The sequence below is a fragment of the Chenopodium quinoa genome, unplaced genomic scaffold (genome assembly GCF_001683475.1).
Source record: "Chenopodium quinoa cultivar QQ74 unplaced genomic scaffold, ASM168347v1, whole genome shotgun sequence".
Taxonomy (NCBI): domain Eukaryota; kingdom Viridiplantae; phylum Streptophyta; class Magnoliopsida; order Caryophyllales; family Amaranthaceae; genus Chenopodium; species Chenopodium quinoa.
The window spans coordinates 3,147,284-3,166,715 of NW_018745286.1; the positions used below are offsets into that span (position 1 = coordinate 3,147,284).

At 33.2% G+C, this 19,432-nt stretch overlaps 1 protein-coding gene across 2 annotated transcripts; it reads right to left on the bottom strand.

Moving 5' to 3' along the window:
• Nucleotides 1-1,022: 1,022 nt before the first annotated feature.
• LOC110711926 (DNA repair protein RAD51 homolog 2-like) lies at nt 1,023-19,290 on the bottom strand. Of its 2 annotated transcripts, XM_021890362.1 has the most exons (12): nt 17,560-19,290; nt 16,626-16,739; nt 16,379-16,531; nt 15,224-15,327; nt 14,901-14,964; nt 14,766-14,821; nt 10,710-10,790; nt 6,905-6,964; nt 6,699-6,805; nt 5,299-5,415; nt 1,590-1,733; nt 1,023-1,365 (listed from the first exon to the last, which is right to left on the bottom strand). In XM_021890362.1, the coding sequence occupies exons 1-12, from the start codon at nt 17,641-17,643 to the stop codon at nt 1,328-1,330; spliced, it is 1,122 nt and encodes a 373-aa protein (XP_021746054.1). In that variant the 5' UTR covers nt 17,644-19,290; the 3' UTR covers nt 1,023-1,327. The 2 variants fall into 2 exon arrangements, with proteins under 2 accessions (XP_021746054.1, XP_021746055.1); XM_021890363.1 differs by lacking the exons at nt 14,766-14,821; nt 14,901-14,964.
• Between the last annotated feature and the right edge of the window lie 142 nt (nt 19,291-19,432).

Genomic DNA, 19,432 nt, shown 5'->3' on the forward strand with positions numbered 1-19,432 from the left:
AATGTAGAATGACGATAGTTGATACTCCTTCCGTTTCAATTTGATAGTCCTATTTTGACTTTGCACGGTCTCTAAGATACCTTTGACCATCAATAACTTTATTATATATTAATAAAAATTATAAAATTTAATTTTATAAAACTACACATCGAAACGTATCTAAAATTGTCTCACATGATTATATACCTTTTTATATATATATTTATGTGTGTTTTTGGTCAATATAATTTTATTTTTTCTAGCTTATAAATAGTCAATATGGGACCATCAAAAACTTTCTCCCTTTTTTTTTTATTAACACGTTTTGACTTTAGCATTGTTCACGCATTTGCCTTTGACCGTGATTTATACGTAATGAAAAATATAGTTATGTGAAATCTTGATAGATTTGTCGCGTTATATATTTTCAATATATCAAGGCGTTTATAAATTTGTGTATGTACCACGTAATCCTTACACCAGTATGATGCCACATCATCATTTAACAACCTTTAGCATCATGCCACATGAGATTTGAACCCCACCTCATTGATTGGAAACCACATGTATTACCATCTTAGCTAGAATTAAATCATGTTTTATTAAGCCACATTTATATATAAATACATACATGATACATGTATTAGAATGAATAAAAACCGAAAAATTTCAAAATAAGTATTGTTGTCGTTGTATTCTTAATTACCCACTTTAAAAAATTAAAAAGTATTTTAAAGCGCCTAATACAAAAATGAAATTATTCAAAGTATCACATGGAGCAAAGCACGGGTCACACACTAGTTAAAGATATTAATGGTTGGAGATATGAGGCTAGAGTAGTTGGCTAGTTCTCTGACTTTTAGACGTGAGGCCAAGGGTCGAATCTCACCAAGCACATCTTAGGAGGGATTCCCTTACATTTTCCCTTGATGGGCCTTCTCCTTATCATTCCAAAAAAATAGTTATTAATACTTGAATTTATGCATTGAAAAATGAACTAAAGAAATGTGCCAACTAAAAAGAAACAGAGGAAGTGGAAGGAGTACTATAAAAGTCTCTTTTTCTTTGGTCTTTCAACCATTAAATGAAAAGTAGTTTCTGGGTAGGAATATACGAACATGTACTGAACCAACTAATAGTACCCAAATTAATCGACTACTCCGTATATTGTCTGAGACATCCAAAATCACAACAGCAAATTATAATTAAAAATATTCTGTACATCTTATGCATGATTACAAAGTGGATTAATTAAGAAAGGCTGGAGGGATCAGATTTGTAGTTAGATAAGTGCTTCAAATTACTCATTTACTGATCAATGGGCATTGTTCTGAGCAAAAGAATTCAACTAGCACGTATCACCGCAATAGATAATGTCGCTGTGACCTGAAAACATTGACATGGTTCAGAGATAATTCCCAAGCAGTCTAGGACAGAAACATTAGAGATAATGAGGAATTTTAAAGACATGCATGAATTCAATCATAATTTGTTTCATGACACCAAATTGCCAGTAACATATCAAAAAAATCATTAATGGAGAGCAATATGTTTATTAAAGCCTTGAAACCGGTAGTTGTGATGCCATTGTCTAAACGAAAGTAACTGACCATGAGAGTGTATTGCATTAATTTGTGGCCCTGAGACTTCGACACCATCATCACTTAAGAAGGAAATTCCGGAAGCAGTTATCTCAAAACAAAATTGCAGAGGTGGAGACATTGGAGATTTTGCAATCTTCATGTATCTTTGACCTGCATTTTTAGATAAAAGATAATTAGACATAAAGAGTATAAGACCTGCAATAAGTTTCCAAAGCAAGCCAAAGAGAGAGAGGGAGACAGGAAAGAGCACATAACTCCTCACCAGTAGAAACAAACATTTGAACAGTTATTGGTCGAAATCTGGCAAATCACAGGCCAGAAACTTCCGCAAATCATGCTCATGATTTGGCAAATTCAAGATCTACCATTACTTCCTTTCTCTCGCTTGTTCGGATTAGAGATACAAAGTTGGGGCTTGGGAGTTATGGTGGGTAGAGGACAGGGTGGTGCTCCTTGGTGAGTTGGTGTTGATGGCCAGGGATGAGGTTGGTTCAGGCTTTTCCACTCTCTCCTTGTACTAGGTTTGATTTGTTATTTATATTGAGCATGGTTGACATAATTAAGCATGGTTGACATTACCTCTCATGTCATGAACAAAACCATTTCTGAACATAGTTCACCATGCTATTTCTTTTTCTTTTTATTTTTTGGGCAAACAAAAGGAATATAATAATAAAATCAAAGTGGTACAAAAAAAAAAAAAAAAAAAAAAAAAGCCTGCAAAAATAGGCCTATTGCAATGGTATTAATATAATTTAAGCTCATTCCTTCTACGCAGGGCCAAGCAAAATCACTTCTTCATCTGCAGCCCTAAAGTCATAGACCCCTACTAAAGCTCAATAACAACAGACTTAGCAAAAATTTTGAGCAATAAACATTGCTGACTAGTAATTCTACAAGAAAATTCAAAACAATATATCTTTAAACACAGCCACAGGACTCCTACAGTTACCTCTGAAAGACTGAAAGTCATCTTACTTCTTTGAAGCTAGATGTGATAGATAGCTTTTGTAAAGAGCATCGCAAGTGAAATATGTGCTTATCCCCTGAATTCTTTCAAAAATTAATAGCCTCAACCCTTTTTAGCTTCAAAAGGAATACAACTATACAGGACTTACATTGATAAGGGTACCGTAGGAAGTAGTGACAACCAAAAAATTAGTCAACAAACAACTTTTGGAAATCAAGCCCCAACATAACCTCATGCAAGAAATTTCCTTCAAAAGAGTAGTATGCTTTCTTAAGATTATCTCACTGAGCCTCCCTGAAGAAACCAGCTTGATAAACAATTAGAAAATCTCCAATAATTCTTTATGTTCTAAAGGTCAAGATTTAAAAAAAAAAATAGTAACCACATTACTGAGCACAGTCCATGTACTTGAGCATAGTTTTGGTATGAAAAAATTTATCCACATCATTATACACATCAGACTTAATAAGAGACAAAACTTCTTTTGAAACAGACAGCATTCAAACCGTCTAATCCAGGGGCTTTATAAACTCCAATACCCATCATAGCCAAAATAAATTTCACTTTGTATGACAATCTATCAGAGTTTTCCTCTAGATTCAAGGCTGAGCCTAGGTCCACTTCAAATTGTAGGTGTAACAACCAATGGTAAGCTATTACCTAGAAGTTTTGTTAAACCTATTACTTCATCTTGAATAATTAGAGTCCATCAATGTTTCCATATCATTATAGAGAAGTTAATTAAGTTCACTCTGTGCCTTTTCCTAACAGCAGAAAAGAACCTATGATCAGAGTCGCCAATATTGAAATAATAGCCTTCTGTCTATGAGAAATTTCTTCAATTTCTACAACTCTCCACCATTTTTTTCAGTTGATTACAGCAAAAATGCTCTTTAACATGAAAAATTACTATCAACATACTCTAGCTGAGACTGAACTTCCTCCAAATCACATCATACCTTTTCAATTATCTGAATAGTGCTAGCAAAATCCTTAGGATGCAAGGTTTTCAAATAGACTTTGGTTTTGTCTAATTTGAGCCATAATTTCAGCTTATGGCTTCATTTGACAGCAACATCACTAAAAGGAGCACAAATAATTTCACCAAATTTACTATGAAAGACTAAGTAATTCAAGAATTTAAAAGGCCTTGCTCCACCAATAGAGTTTAGAAGAGAAGTAACTAAAAAAAAGAGGGGGGCGGTGGGGGTGGAGAGGAGTGGGGAATGATCAGAAATAGAGAGATTGAGGTACTATATTACATCGGTAAAATTCTGCATCTAACCTGAGCAAATTCTACTATCAATATGCCCTTTACACCAAGAGTTATAGTATCCTAAACTTTTAAGGGACTTAAACCAATACTATCAATACAATCATCAAAAATCTTTCATTTATGTACAGCTCTATTAACTCTGTCATCGACGATGAATTGAAGTTGTAATCACCTCCAAGCTCCAACTAGCTAGAGGATTCCACTGATTTAATTTACATAATATCAGAACCAAAATCCTGAAGAGTGCTCCATAAGGGCTTGCTTAACCATATATAGCAGTAAAACAGAAAGCAACACGCTCATGTCTATTCCTTACTTCAAAATGCATGAATATAGAGGAGCTAGAGATCAAATGCATATCCACAGCAGCCATCCCACCCAAATCATTCCTCTATTAAAGCAGTTATAATTGTCTTCTCATGTCCAATGTCAAACAAACTTCAGTTGTGCCTTCTCTTTCTACTTTTAACACCACCAGTCCACCACCTTGGCCCAGTTTTTACCACTTAGTATGTTAAAGCTAGTTTTTAGCAATAAATAGCTACCGCAGCTAGTCATCAGATTTCTTGTAAAGAGAGTGAGCTCTGAAAATTTGCCAAGTGGCCAAACCTTTATGCTTAATGTTAAGCTCCCTATTTCTTTTCTTAAAACTACAGGCTATGTTATGCGGCTTAAGATTTTATCCATGCTAGTTTATTGACATCCTTTATTTGCTCCAGTAATGAATTTCACTAAGATCTACTTTCATTAAAAGAGATTCACACTTCTAACGGGGTTATTCCCTGCATGTCAAATCGTAACCTTACTACTTACTAGAAATCTCTTTAATGCATACGTATCTGATATCAGAAATAACTCGTTTGAAATATTAAATTTGATCATTGAGTGAAACACCAAAGTTTATGCTGTATCAATTCTACATCAATAGCCTAGTCCCAAGTCCCAACCATTAAAATTGAGTTTTACACGGTTGTCCCAACTCCCAAGTTGCAAACACAACATTTTGGGATTAAATTTTATTATAAATGGCCATAAATAATTCCCATTCATTCCACGAAAGCCTTAATAAATCAATATTTTTTTCAAGTCCTTCCCATATACAATCATCTACCGGTGTACAGCTCCCTACCTCTGATAATACAATTTTTTAAGGAAGTCCTTCATAAGCCAATCTAACTTTTCTAGCAACCCAGACCAACACCTTCAAAAGGATTCTCTTAGAGGCTCTTACAATTAGGAAAACGACATTTTTCTTTTTTTTAATTTTTTTTAATAGAAAGAGTAACTGATAATGAAATTATTCTTTAGTCCTAAAAAGTAAATCTGTTACAAACAGATACATTAAACAAAGTAAATCACTTGTTATATATAAATTTTTTAACACATCTTACTTTAATTCTAAAATCTGGGTTTCCATCACTGAAACTAACACTCTATTAGAGTCTATTCCCACTTGATGACATGCGTACCAGATCTCGAGTCAAGGATAAGCCTTATGCTTACAGCATGTGCCCAGTGAATCCCTAAAGCAGCAATCAGATGAGTGTCAAATCTTGTAAGATTGTCTGATCTAGTCTGCATCTGCACTGTACATATAAAATGGCTATGAATATCAAACCAAGCAGCAGGGAATGGAATAGATGGATTATGATGACGGGTGATTTTCCAGTTGACTAGTGAGCAATTCATGAAACCAACAAGTGCGAGAGATTAGACATTGCAAGAACTCACTATACGCAGAAAAGTTTATACAAAACTGTAAATTACAAAAATAAAACAAAAATAAATAAATAAATAAATTATGTTTGGTCTCTTATATGGAAACATCCTCTTTTTCCTTTAAAATAGTTGCTGTACAGTTTACAAGTTATTTAGTTTAGTGATTGCAGATCTGTAAAGGGGCAATAAAGATAATTATGGTTTTAATTTTAAATTGGATACGTACATCAATTGCTTTTTTTTACTTTGAAAAAACGAAGGCAACTTATCTAAATATTTTGCTTTCATTCTTTATATACAAAGTTAAGTGAGAAACTTGCAGTTGCTGAACGGCTGAACCTGCATTAAAGGCTTCAAGGGCGCTTAATATCTAAACACCGGGGGTAGTTAAATGACGCTTGCATTTTTGGACGAACATACCCTCCCGTGTATTCCATGCTTTTCACCCATCTAACTCAAACTAACATTCTTATGTCCTAACAAACCACCACCGACCACAACCGGCCAAGAGCAAGGTCATCGCCGTAGTTAAAGTCAGTTTTTTTTTTTTTTTTTTTTTTTTTGGGTGGAGGCCAAACAAAACAAAAATTCCAGGTGTTTCTTTTCCAATTTTTTACGGTTTTAGTTTTATCATAACTTTTGATCCTGAACTCAGATTAAGACAAATAATATATCATTTGAAAGCCCTAAAAGTCTATTTTCCAACCCAATTGGAATTAAGTCATTATCATTTCTAGATCTTAAGATATGGCCAAAATAGTGCAAGGGTATCGGTTTTTGACCGAGTTTAGTACTTTGATTAGATCTCCTTCGTTAAATTGAAATTGGGATTATGATATATCATTGTAAAGCTTATTTCAAGGGATATCCATTCATGTAAGATTTGCATAAAATAATGAAGCACAGAAATCATATTTGCTCTGTTTCAGGCTGCAGTTATGAGAATAGAAAATTGGGTTAAGATTTGTGGATATTGCAATTATTGTTATGTTTCATAATATCGTTAAATTCCAAATGAAATTTTTATCAATGACCTCGCATAATAATTACCTAAAAATGACAATGTTCAATTATAAAACATGACATTATATCATTACTAACCCTAAAAGGTATAATGGGGACTGCAAAAAGTTAAACAGCAAAAACTTACAATTGGTACCATCAGTATGTTGGAAAGAAAACAAAGAGTCATCATGTGATTGTGATCTAACTTGGTTTGTCACAACAATAGGTATCCGTGAGAGCTCTGCTAGTGATCTGTATATCAAATGGTAAATCTTAAATTCAGCAATTCAGAGTGAAAAAAAACATATAGAAGAGGGGTTCAGAAATAGGTAATAGGCAAGGAAATTTTACTTGATGAATGAAATATGCCATGCAAGTGCATGCTGTCTAGGATTTGTCTGCTCATATTCCCTACACAACAATATATTATATGAGCACTTGAACTAATAAAAATCACGCACCAATAAACAAGTAATTAACTGGCACAGGTGCCCGACCCCTGATTTTAAATAAGTTGATCGTGAATGTTTCAACCTGACACTTAAGGCAACTTCTAAGATGTGGCATTCTCCTTACGATATAACTTGAGGGTAACACAAGTCATTTACCCATCCTCAGAAATTGGTTTCAGTGGTTTGAATAAAACCACCAGTCCTTATTAACTGAATAAGTACTTTAGCTAAATCACATGAATGGTTCTTACTCCTTCCTAGTATGGACAAACCTAGAGTATCTATCTTTTGTAGAAAGAGAGAAGGGCTTTTTGCATGGAGACATGCTTCCTCTAGTTAGTTTGCCTCAATCACAACATTTATTATCCAAATGAGTATTATGCATGTATCTATGATTCACGTATGCACAAACCCAATAAATATGCAACATGCACGATACATGCATACATACGTATGTCCGTATATACATGTGCCTAAAGTCTGTGCGTATGTGCTTTTCCATCCAAGTTAGGCATGGCTGTAAAGAGTGTCTAGAGCATACCACCTTCGTGGGTAAGAATCATAAGCAAAGATACACTAGATGACCAAAATAGTGGAAGCATAGCACTTTTTCAGGAAGAATAATACATACATAGTCCTTCCAGGTTATACATGTTGGAAATAAATCACTGCTTTTAAAAATCAGCAGTCTCTTTCTAGACTAGTAGACTGTAAAGGATATATAAAGGAATTTAGTCTAACCAACTTTTAAATTCTTTCCAATTATCAAGAATCAATTTTTCTTTCATACAGAATGAATTTCTGCAAGACGTAAGAACAGGGTCATTAGAATCCATATCATGCGGTGAAATAAGAAATTTCGTCTTGATTGGTCTTTAATCTCTTTATATCTAACCATCATTAACTGCTGATAGCATGTCTAATTTTCCAGAGCATATAAGTCCTGCTTTAAAAGTTCACCATTTTTCTCAGAGCATATTCTGCTGTATGCTGTATCTTCCAAATGTTTCTTTATTCACAATTATATGTTCATCCACTGTGTAAATGAAGTAGATATAAACAACTATTTCATCAGACACAAGTTAGAACATCTCACAGAATATTGCTCTACCAAAATAAGACAGAAATTGGCTCATTAGTAGTGAGTAGTATTTGAACAAGGCTCCTAAGAGTCCTAAGCAGCACATACTTGGTACCCCTTTCTATTTCCGTGGGATGTGGGCAAAGGGGAAATGCTTGAAGATGAAATGAAACTTTTGCAATTTGAAGGGGTGTTCCTCAAGGACCCCTGTAGAACTCTTATAAAAAAAGAAAAGGCTAAGCTGATTGTTAGATGTTCTCAAGTCCCTTATTTCAATTTCTAGCATGCCTAGCAAAAAAGTGACTTGCGTCAATAGCTTGCTCTTTTTCGATAAAAAGAAACTGTGTTCTTATTTTAAAAAATATAGTGAGTCAGTAAGCCACTGAAGGATTTTTTTACAACTATTCCCATTACAATAACACAATCAAATCAGATTTTTGAACAAAATTTGACAAATACTAATCAAATTTATAAATTCTTGTACTGACCAATTTTTCAAGGGAGTGCAAAAAACTCTTGATTGTTTACCATGGCAGTATGGGAGTAGTTACTTGCGTTTGGGCTATGAGCCAGAGTGGTTATCCTCCCTCCCTTGAGACTCATTGTTGGACTAAAGACCATAAATTGGCTCACAAGCAACTCATCTTTTTTTTTTTAAAAAAAAACATTTTTGTACAGATCTGCAACTTGTTTAAAAAATGTATGGTTTCTTTGCAAACAAAGTTCAGAATCAACAAAGTTCCTTGGGAAAGTAGCCATAAAGTAGGCAATAATTTCATTAGATGCACATAAGGCGCTTATGTGCCAAGAATGCAACTACACACTTTATAGTAAATTCAATAATGTATTAGACCATAATTGCTAAAATAAATCAAAGTAACCCTTTAGCTCATGCTTAACTTGCCGCCTTTTTTGGATGGTAGAAGTCGCCAAATTTCTCCATCTCAACTTTTCTTACCTCACCCTAATGACTGTTCTTTTCGGAACAACTGGGTCTTATGACCCCGTAAGGGGCAGGGAAGATATAACCATCTATTGTTTGAAAGGCCTCATTGTCAATACATATAGTTTCTAAATATTGGTACACACTGCATTACTGCAAGCTATCTAGCATACAACACTCACTGCTAATGTGTAGGTATACATGAGTTGTCTCCTAAAATTTATAGGGCCATCAAAATTCATAACCTCACCATACCCAACCTTTTACTATTTCATCAATCATCAATGCAAATACATTAGATGACACATTTCATTTAGGCACGTTTGTTAATGCATACTTTTTAATGCAAATATCCTTGATTACATATCAGCAAAAATTATAAAAAACTGACATTTAAAAAATAAATATTGAGATGAATCTAACAAGACCCCACATGACTATACTGTTTTACAACTCAAAATCACAAAACGAAGTTAAAGAGTGCACAAAGTCAAACTGTGCCATCTAATTTGAAACGGAGGAAGTACTTAAATCTATTTTAAATTTTAAATTATTTTTTTTACATTTCTTTTTTTATGTTCTTTAAACTTTCAACGTTTGTTTATTCCTTTTTGTTCTTTACACTTTTGCTTTCTTCCATTTTCCATTATGACATCTTACGATTTTCCCCCTCCTTATCCCAAAAAAAAGTAACCACTTACAGCCCACACACTTAGTTTTTCACAGACACTTGGTCTGTGTGTAAATGGTAAGTGTAACAATCATTTAGCTGCGGAGAGGGAGTAATTTTATCACCAAATCTTTTTGATACACATGTCATCTCTTTGTGCATTCTCAATTTTTTTTTCTTTTATTTCTTTAAAATAAATATATATCTTCAATTATTATATAGTTTCAAATGAATCTTCATATTCATCTTGGGAAAAAAATTATCCTTAATCTTAAAATCAATGAACTATTTCTCCCTTTTTTGTATATCCAACCACTTCATCAATCTTTAAAAAATGACATGTTAAGATTTCTTAAAACTAAAGGCAAGATAGATATAATATCTTCTCTGTTGTTACTATTTTATTTTTCTATTTACATCTTCCACGAGACTTTCCGTAGTTTAAAATTTTAAACTTAACATTGCCCAAAACTAGTTTCATTACCGGAGTCAAGGAAAAGGCCGTACACATAAATAAATTGAAAATTTTATGTTATACAACCCACACAGCTTACAAAACCAGTTTGAACTTTATACCATGAATATAGCACAGGTGCAACCGTGCAATCTCCTTTATCCTCAACTCACATTCAATAAATGACAACAAAAGCATGGATAAGTAGTGGATAACCAAAATAATTCTTATGCAACGCACAAAGGGTGCAAGTTCCCTCTCTTTCATTCCTTAAAGTCATAATTATAACTTCTCCTCTACCATGGATGTCATTGACCAAAAAGTATGCAAATTGACAAGTTTTACCACTAACAATACTCAATAGCCCCTTAAACAAAAGTAAAAGGATTTTAAGATAAGTTTTCTTTATTAATTTGATCAGATATATGGCTTTAACAATGTACTTCAACTTACTAAGTTACTATATGACTCAACCTACAAGAAAGATTGCCAACTTTTCACATTAATTTACTCAACATAGGAGCACAAAGACACAATAAAGTAAAAGAGGAATTACCCAGAAAGAAGAGCGGCCATACTGTCAATGATAAGCAACTTCGCTTTATTCTGGAGCAATAAAACCTTTATTTGCTGCAAGCTGGGAAACAGATGCATAGCCCATTAGTCTATCATTGTAGTATATTCATTAATGTAAAGTAACTAGAAACCTAAACTGGGTAAAATGACACATATGAGGGTTGCTCTTTTGTATATCAAAAGATAGCATGAAATTGGAACTTGGAAGTCAATAGCTATGCAAAAAAAATGAAAAAAAAAAAAATTGTTCTCAGTACGTTGAGAGCACACACAAACACCCCCCCCCCCAATCCTACAAAATCATCTCGTTTCTTTTGGGGACGTAGATTTAGTAGAGTGTAAGGGTTAAGGTTTTGTTAAGTACTTCCTCCGTTTCTTAATAGTTGCATCATTTTGACAAAACCATTTGCTAATACACCCCCTTGACCACTATTAACTATGCTTTTCTAAAAAGTATAAAACAATAATATTTTGAAAATATATGTTATGATTAAATCAACCACAATAAAAAAGAATAAAATATATTTTTATATGTTGAAGAAAAGGCGTCTATAGACTTGCTGATATTGGAAAGGTCAAGTTTGTGAAGGATATTGACCACAAAGTTCTAGTTGGAGACAAGGAAATAAAGAATACATGGAGGTCTTACTTTGATAACCTATACAATGGCAATCGAACCCAAGATATTGGTTATATAAGTGTCCCTCGTGATAGGGTTCATTGGAAGTTTATGCGAAGGATTCAAAAGGGGGAAGTCAAAATGGCATTAAAAAAGATGGGATTGAAGAAAGAGGTTGGGCCTTATGGCATTCCTATTAAGGTTTGGAGATGTTTGGAAGAAAGAGGAATTGAATAGTTAGACAACTTTTTTCAACGAGATTTGGAGATGTAATAAGATGCCTTTAGAGTGTAGGAAAAGTATTGTAATACCTTTGTATAAAGATCAAAGGCGATGTCCAAAATTGTGCTAACTATCGAGGGAACAAACTAATAAGTCATACTATGAAACTTTGGGAGCAAGTGAGAGAACAAAGGTTAAGGAGAAGTGTAAAGATCTCAAAAACCCAATTTAGATTTATGTGTGGAAGATTGACTATGGTGGCAATCCATCTTATGAGACAACTAATGGAGATTTATCGGGATAAGAAGGATACACATGGTTTGATTTGGAAAAGGCTTACAATAAGATACCAAGGGAGATTCTTTAGCGGGCTTTAACAAGAAAAGGCGTTTCGCGAAAATATATTAACATCATATATGACATGTATGACAGAGCTAGCGCAAGTGTGCAAACCACGGTTGGGAAGACAGAAGAGTTCCCTATTACAATCGGAGTTCATCAAGGTTCTACACTTAACCTTTTTCTATTGATATATGGACGAATTGACGAGTTCAATTTAAGATGATATGCCATAGTGCATGATGGTTGCTCACGATATAGTGTTGATTGACGAGACGAAAGAAGGCATGAAAAGAAAGTTGGAATTGTGGAGACGAACTTTGGAGTCACATGGCTTAAAGGTGAGCAGATGTAAGACAGAGTATTTGGAATGTAAGTTTAGAGGTGATCACCTTGGATGGGAAGATTGTCCTTAGAGGTAAACTGATATGTAGGATCTATTATTCAAAATGATGGAGATGTAGCTCCCAGGATCAAAGCGGATTGGTTAAAGTGGAAGAGTGTGATGGAAGTTTTATGTGATCCAACATGCCACATAAATTAAAGGGTAAATTCTACCGAATGGCAATAAAGCATGCTTTGTTATATGGTATAAAATGTTGGCAGTAAAGCATTGCCACGCACATAAGATGGATGTGGCGGAAATTCGTATGTTGCAATGGATGTGTGGCCATACAAAGAGGATTGGTTGAGGAATGAGATAATTTTTAAAAAAATATATATATATAAAAAAAAAAAAAAAAAAAAAAAAAAAAAAGCAAGGGTTACATTGATTGAGTACAAGATGAAGGAGAATCACTTATGTTGGTTTGGTCATGTATGAAGGAGACCAAGTAAGGCTCCAGTAAAGAGGCTCAAAGAGTTAAAAAGTGATGGGATCACAAAGGATAGGGGGAAACCTAAGAAAACTTGGAAGAGGGTGAGTGAGAGTGATATGAAAAGTAATTATATATGAATTTATTAGGAGAGTAAAATGAAGATGAGTATAAAAAGATATTCATAGAGGTAAAAAACTAAACATTATTACATCATTTGAACCTAAGTAAAAGGAGAAATGGGTAATTCTCGTTGCACATGCAATAAAAGAGAAATGAGAAGTATTTTATGGAATGGAGGGAGCATCTAAATTATCAATTTTTAGTCTAATGCATTTAAAGCACCGCTCAACTAAAACCTATTGTTATGTCTCACCATGGAATTTTAGCTTCTAATAAATAATATGAAATCGATACATCACAAAATATATAATAAAAATTATACGTTACCTATGTTTTTGGGATATAACAAACAATAACAATATGAAGAAAATGTAACTTAAGGGAAAAAAAAAAAAAAAAAAATTGAGTTTTGATTTTCTATATTACCATTCTACAATTATATAATGACTTACAAGCTAATTAAAAAAATTAGTTCACATTTTTTTCAATAACAACTAATGTTAATAAATGTTCACGTAACAAATAAAAGAATAGGGTTTTCTATTTATTTTCTTCTCATGTTCCTTGTATTCTCGCTCTTCTCATGCTCAAATTAGAGATAACCTTACGTTCACCTATGATTTTGGGAGGTAACAATATCGCATAATCTATTAGAAGCTATATTTCCAGTTTTCCACTGCAAGCTCTTATTCCTCTTGGTTCTTTTCCACTTTTTATTGTGATAATTGGTACCCTTTTAGTACATGTTCGGGTAGCTATATCAGTTTGACCTTATGTTATAAATTTAGTTGATAACGAGAGCAAATATGTAAACAAATGGTTTTAGGGGTATAAATGTCCGTACATTATTCTTAAGAGTTTTAAAAAAGAGGCAATTAACATTAATGAGGGCATAAGTAAATAAACATTTTAAATAATACATTTGTCCAAACACTATTCATAAGATATCTCATACTTCTTAAAAGGTAGGGATTCTTATAAGGCAAAGATAAACCGAAGGGAGTAGTATAAAGCTCCATGTCTCCATCGGCATCCCATGATTAGCATCATTTTCTTATTCCAATCATGACTAAAAGCAATAATAAACTCATGCATCAATAACAACCCCCCACCCCCACCCCCCCTTCTTACAAGTTCTTATTACAAAGATGATTGTTAAAACCCAAAATAAAGGAATCCTACTAATACCTCAAAGTGTCAAATCATTTTTGAAATATAAGATAATAAACCCCAAAACAGTCAAGACTTTTTTAACCTTAAAGAATCGATAAGCTCACATCTTAAACTGACAAGAACATATATTTTAGAACAAGTTGCATGACTATTATCATAACGTCCAACAAAGCAATACTTCTACTGTCACCTATCTTCATTCAGATCATTTTAACCAGCCAACATGCAATGCTAGGGCAAAGCTCATATCAATATTACTTCCTCCCTCTCCTTTCTATGGTTACATTTCTAAACTTTCCTGAAATAAAATACTAATTTTACACATTTACCCCACATATTCTCATACTTCCTCCCTCTCTTTTCTATGGTTACATTTCTAAACTTTCCTGAAATAAAATACTAATTTTACACATTTACCCCACATATTCTCATACTGCTAATACACTTACCCTCATATTATCTACTATTCCCATTTATCAAAATATTTACATATTCCCAAAGCAACTATTTCCTTTTACCATGACATTTACCTCCTCCCAAAGCAAATATTTCCCATTACCAAAATATTTTCCTTCCCGAAACAAATATTCTCATTTTATATACTCCAAAAGTCTTTTTCTTAACACTTGTGTAAAAAACCAAATGAAACATCAGAAAAGTGACGGAGGGGGTAGCAAGTCCAATGCAAAAGAAAGGTACATTTTACAGCAATTGGTTTAATTCTAACATGACTTCAACAAAGTACCTATCAGTAAACTCAAGAAGCGATGTAGGCTGCAACACCAGAATTCTACCTGCCATCTGGGGCAATATATGATGATCAATGCTAGTTCTTCATTAACACCAAAATCCACATTACTTAAGTGGAAAACCGTTTTACCTCTTTCGCCATCCCTTCACGATAAAATACTTCTGGAAAACTTTTTGACCCAATCTCTATCATCCTGACGTATTAAACATCAACAAAAAATTTCTGAATATTGTAGATTAGGATAGCAAATTAAATTCTTGTTTAAATACAACTCACATGAAAGTTATCACAATACACCTAAAAAAAACTCTTTTATCTTTTTAAGATAGTTTTCCGAGTCTAGAGAAACAGGAAGATGAGTTTATGCTTCTGTCAAGTAATTTTTTAGTCAAAACAAAAGCTAACTACTACTAATCAATGGAAAGATAACATATAAAATATAATTCAACTACCTTCGTGAGCTGAATTTGGACTCCACATCAATGTAAATAACATGACCATCTAAGCCACCACAACTCACTGGAAGTGAAGCCAGTAATGCCAGCTTCAGGCAAAACTGCATTTTGAACACAAACCAGTCAGATATTTCCCTAAGCATCACTTCTCTTTTATGATATAATGGAAAATCATAAGGTCTTTGTATTAGATAGTGGTAAATTATCCCTTTCAAAAAAAATGGTGGTAAATTATTATACACTCAAGCAATGCAACATTTAGAGCTTCTAAAACATTCTTCTCAAGATCATTCTTGACTTTGATCAATTTATCCCATAGAATAATAGAGTATAGAGAGAACAATCCAAACCTTTTACCTATCCAAGAGATTGTTCTTAGACACCACAATAAAAAAAAGTCTAAATATTCCTCTTGTAATCCATCTCCCATTCCTTTTTTTTTTTTTTCTTTCTTTTAGCTTATTTTCATTACTAACCTTCCTTTTTGATTTTCATTGTATTCTATATCTCTCGTTATTCTCTCTAAAAATCAACTTCATTAAAATTAGTACAATAATCTTTAATTTGATAATATAACCTTGTAAAACCTTGTAATATTTGAAATACCGAGTTCAGTCATACTTCTACTATTTTTCTTCTAAAATTTAAATCCATACAAATTACTAAAAGAATAGATTCCTAAAAACAGCTAAAAAGGATAAAATTGAGATGTTATATAAATGTCTAAACTTTATAAGCAACTTAAGGTCAAGTACAGTGTTTGAAAAAGTGCACGCTAGGCGCAAAGTGACAGGTGGTAAGCTCTTAACTTGGTCTGGGTGATGTGTTTGTAGGCGTAGGTTAGGCACATGAGGCACACCAAGAGGCGCATCTAAAGCAAATTTCAGCCAAAATGTTTAAATTGTTCATATAGTGTGCCTCACACCAAGAGGCGTGCCTAGGCGCAGTGGAACCCCTCTCACTTTAGCGCGCCTTGAGTTTTCTTATACATTGGTCAAGTATAATCATATTTTGATCAGAATAGATTAGTAAAAGCATTCTAAAACTTGGGCATTTTTAAGCAGAAAATTTCATATAAGAACTCAAGTGTACAAGCATATGTGATATATCATCCCTATTTAAAAGAAAGAATCACATTTATGTTTGACATACTTGTGTTTTTCCGATCCCTGCTGGACCAACCAGCTCAGTCACAACGCCAAATGGAATCCCACCGCACAAGGCCTTGTCTAAACCCTCTAGTTTTGTAGGAAGATGGCCAGCCAAGTGTTCATTTTGAACTCGTTGCTCCAAAAGCGATAATGCCTAAAAGCCAAACTTAAAAAGGGCTATATAAGAATGATACAAAGCAAATCAACTATGAAATAAACAGCAAAAACAGCCAGGACCATAGGCTTACAGTTTCAAAGGGTGGGCAGACCACTTCACTGATGTATGCAAGTGCGGATGTCACCTCTGTCAACCCCACATCAAGTAACTCCATCAACTCAAATTCTGTTAGCGAAAGTGCATCCTAGAAGAAGGGGAAAAAAAAAAAAAAAAAAAAAAGGCCATCAAACCCATGAATAGAAATTGCTATCAAGTACAAGTAAAGATTGTTTAAGTGTCGGTGTTATGTTATTTGGACTCTTCATTTCACCTCAAGTACCAATGTCGGATCTACATAAGTGTGAATACTTCGAGTTTCGACAATTCATTTTCAGCCAAACTCATGCAAAGTTTCACAAAATAATCGGGTAGGACATTTGGATACCTACCCCATGTCCAAGTGTACCCAAGTCCAAGTACATAGAGTGCATATAAAAAAAAAATAATAATAATGATCATTTTTAATCTAATTTTCAAGGATGAAATGAAGCTAAAATCAAGGGAAATCAGCACCATTGCCGATATTTCAATCGAAGTTTTTATCTTAGAAATGATAACCAAAGAACTTCCAGTGATTAGAATAGCTAAGATCACCTAAATTAGCAATACCCCAAGTACATATATCAAAATCATCAGTTTTAAACGACTACATACAATCAATCGGTCTTTTGCTTGCGATTCGAATCCTTTTTTTGACATAATACATCAACAACCAAACAATCAATCAATCGAGTTTTTCCAATCACAATAAACTAACAGCAAAATATAAACCCAATAATAAAAAGTATAGATAGAATCAACTAATACACCAAATCATTCAAATTACACCATTAAAGTAACATTTCAAAAGTACCCAAAAGCTAAATCGTCAAAATTTACAAGAAATTTCAGCAATTTGAGGGATTTAAAAATTATGGTACACTTTAAGAAAATTAAAATTGCAAATATAATTTTCATCAACTGACCTTGGCAGTTTTGATATTGCGGGCTGCAAAGATGTTGGCAATTGAGTTGGGAAGACCCATTTCACTGATAAGCCGATTCGCCATCTTCCTCAGTTCTTCCGAATTCAATGGCTTTTCCCGCCAAATATAAACCCTATATCATATAGGAAATGGTAAGGGTTAATATTGGCGCATAGCAGCTATAATAAGACAAAAGAGTGGGCAATTTTTTTTTTCTTCTACCATACAATGGCTATAAACATACTACTAAAACAACTAGGTGCATAGCTGTTATTTATTTGGGATGCATATAGGAGCGCTAATTGGTAAATTCATTTAATTTTTCTGATTTTTTTTATTGATACAGTGGTATTTTTAATGTACAATTATACTAAAAGGGGTATTTTTAATGTACAATTATACATGTATTTTATATTTTATACTACTAAAGTATATATTGTTTTAGTAGTACTATTTATAGTCATTACCACTAAAGAAAAAAAAAAAATTCACCACTCTTTTATCTTATAGTTGCTATGTACTTGTCATGTAAATAACAGCTATGTGCCAATACTTAACCGTAACAAGGTAAATAAAAAATTTTGCGCAATGTAACAATAGGAGGTATTATTGAAATTGAAAAAAATGGAATCGTAACAATTAATACTACCTCCATTTCTAAAGCTGTCAATTTCTAATGCAAACCTTTAAACCCGACTATTTCGAACCGATCCGAAAAAGAAATGAACAGTTAAATACCCGGTTTTTGAAAACCGAAAACCGATCCGGCCTAATTTTTTCAACCCGAAACTGAACTGAATCGAATTTGTAATCCCCGTATTTTTAAATAATTTATAAATGAAATTTTATTTTATTTATTTGTATTTTCTGGAATTTATTTTTTTAAAAAGTTTCAAATTATTATTTTGGGTGAAAATTTATTAGTACAAATAATTTTATGTACCTACATTCTACGATTGACTATTAAAATAAAAGTCCAATTTATTTCTATTAATTAAGTGGCCCGTTATTTTATTCTTGAGTTCCAATCTAATCTTACTTTACTTACCCTACAATTCATATTTTTTTTTAGGAAACTTACCCTATATATACCCCATTCATTCCCAAATTTTCCCACACAAAAAGGTTAGTTTTATTTTATTTCTCCTTTTATTTTCTTTTTCCTCTTTTTTTTTCCTTTCTTTGTTTTGCCTCTTCTTACGTGAGTTTCCACCCTCACTGCCACCTGCTTCTGTCAGTCACCCCTGCCCACCAAAAACCGACACCGACCACCGACAGTTCGCCCAGCCACTGTCGGCCACCTGTCGTGGCTCTTCCCATCTCCCTCTCCTCTTATTTTATCCTATTTCCTATTTTATACCCTTGTTTGTGATCCTTTTTTATTTTATTGTTTTAAGTATGATTAATTGATTATATAATCATGTTTATGATGTTTTAAACTTATAATTTCATATTATAATTATATTTTAAAATTTCAGATTTTATGAGTTTTAAAATCTAGGGTTTTAATTTATTAAAATTGGAATTTTAGGGTTCTTATGAGCAATTACATTGGGGCTTTGTACCTAGTGTATTTTTAATCATTAATTAAGCATAAAAACATGTTTTAAAGGAAGTTTTAAGGTGTCTTTAATCTAATTATATTGCTGGAAATTAGTTTGGGTATTAATTTATGATTGTTAGTTGTTTTCTAGGAGGTGATTATTCCCTAAGAGACTTTTAAGTGATTAAAGTGGCACAAAGGATTGTTTAAACGAGATACGTACACGTCTACTTCGTTGTACATAGTATCAAGGAAAGAACTTAGTTTCGTGTTTAGAGAACTCTTGGATGGAAATTGTTTAGTTAAACATTGAATTAATTCATGTATGAC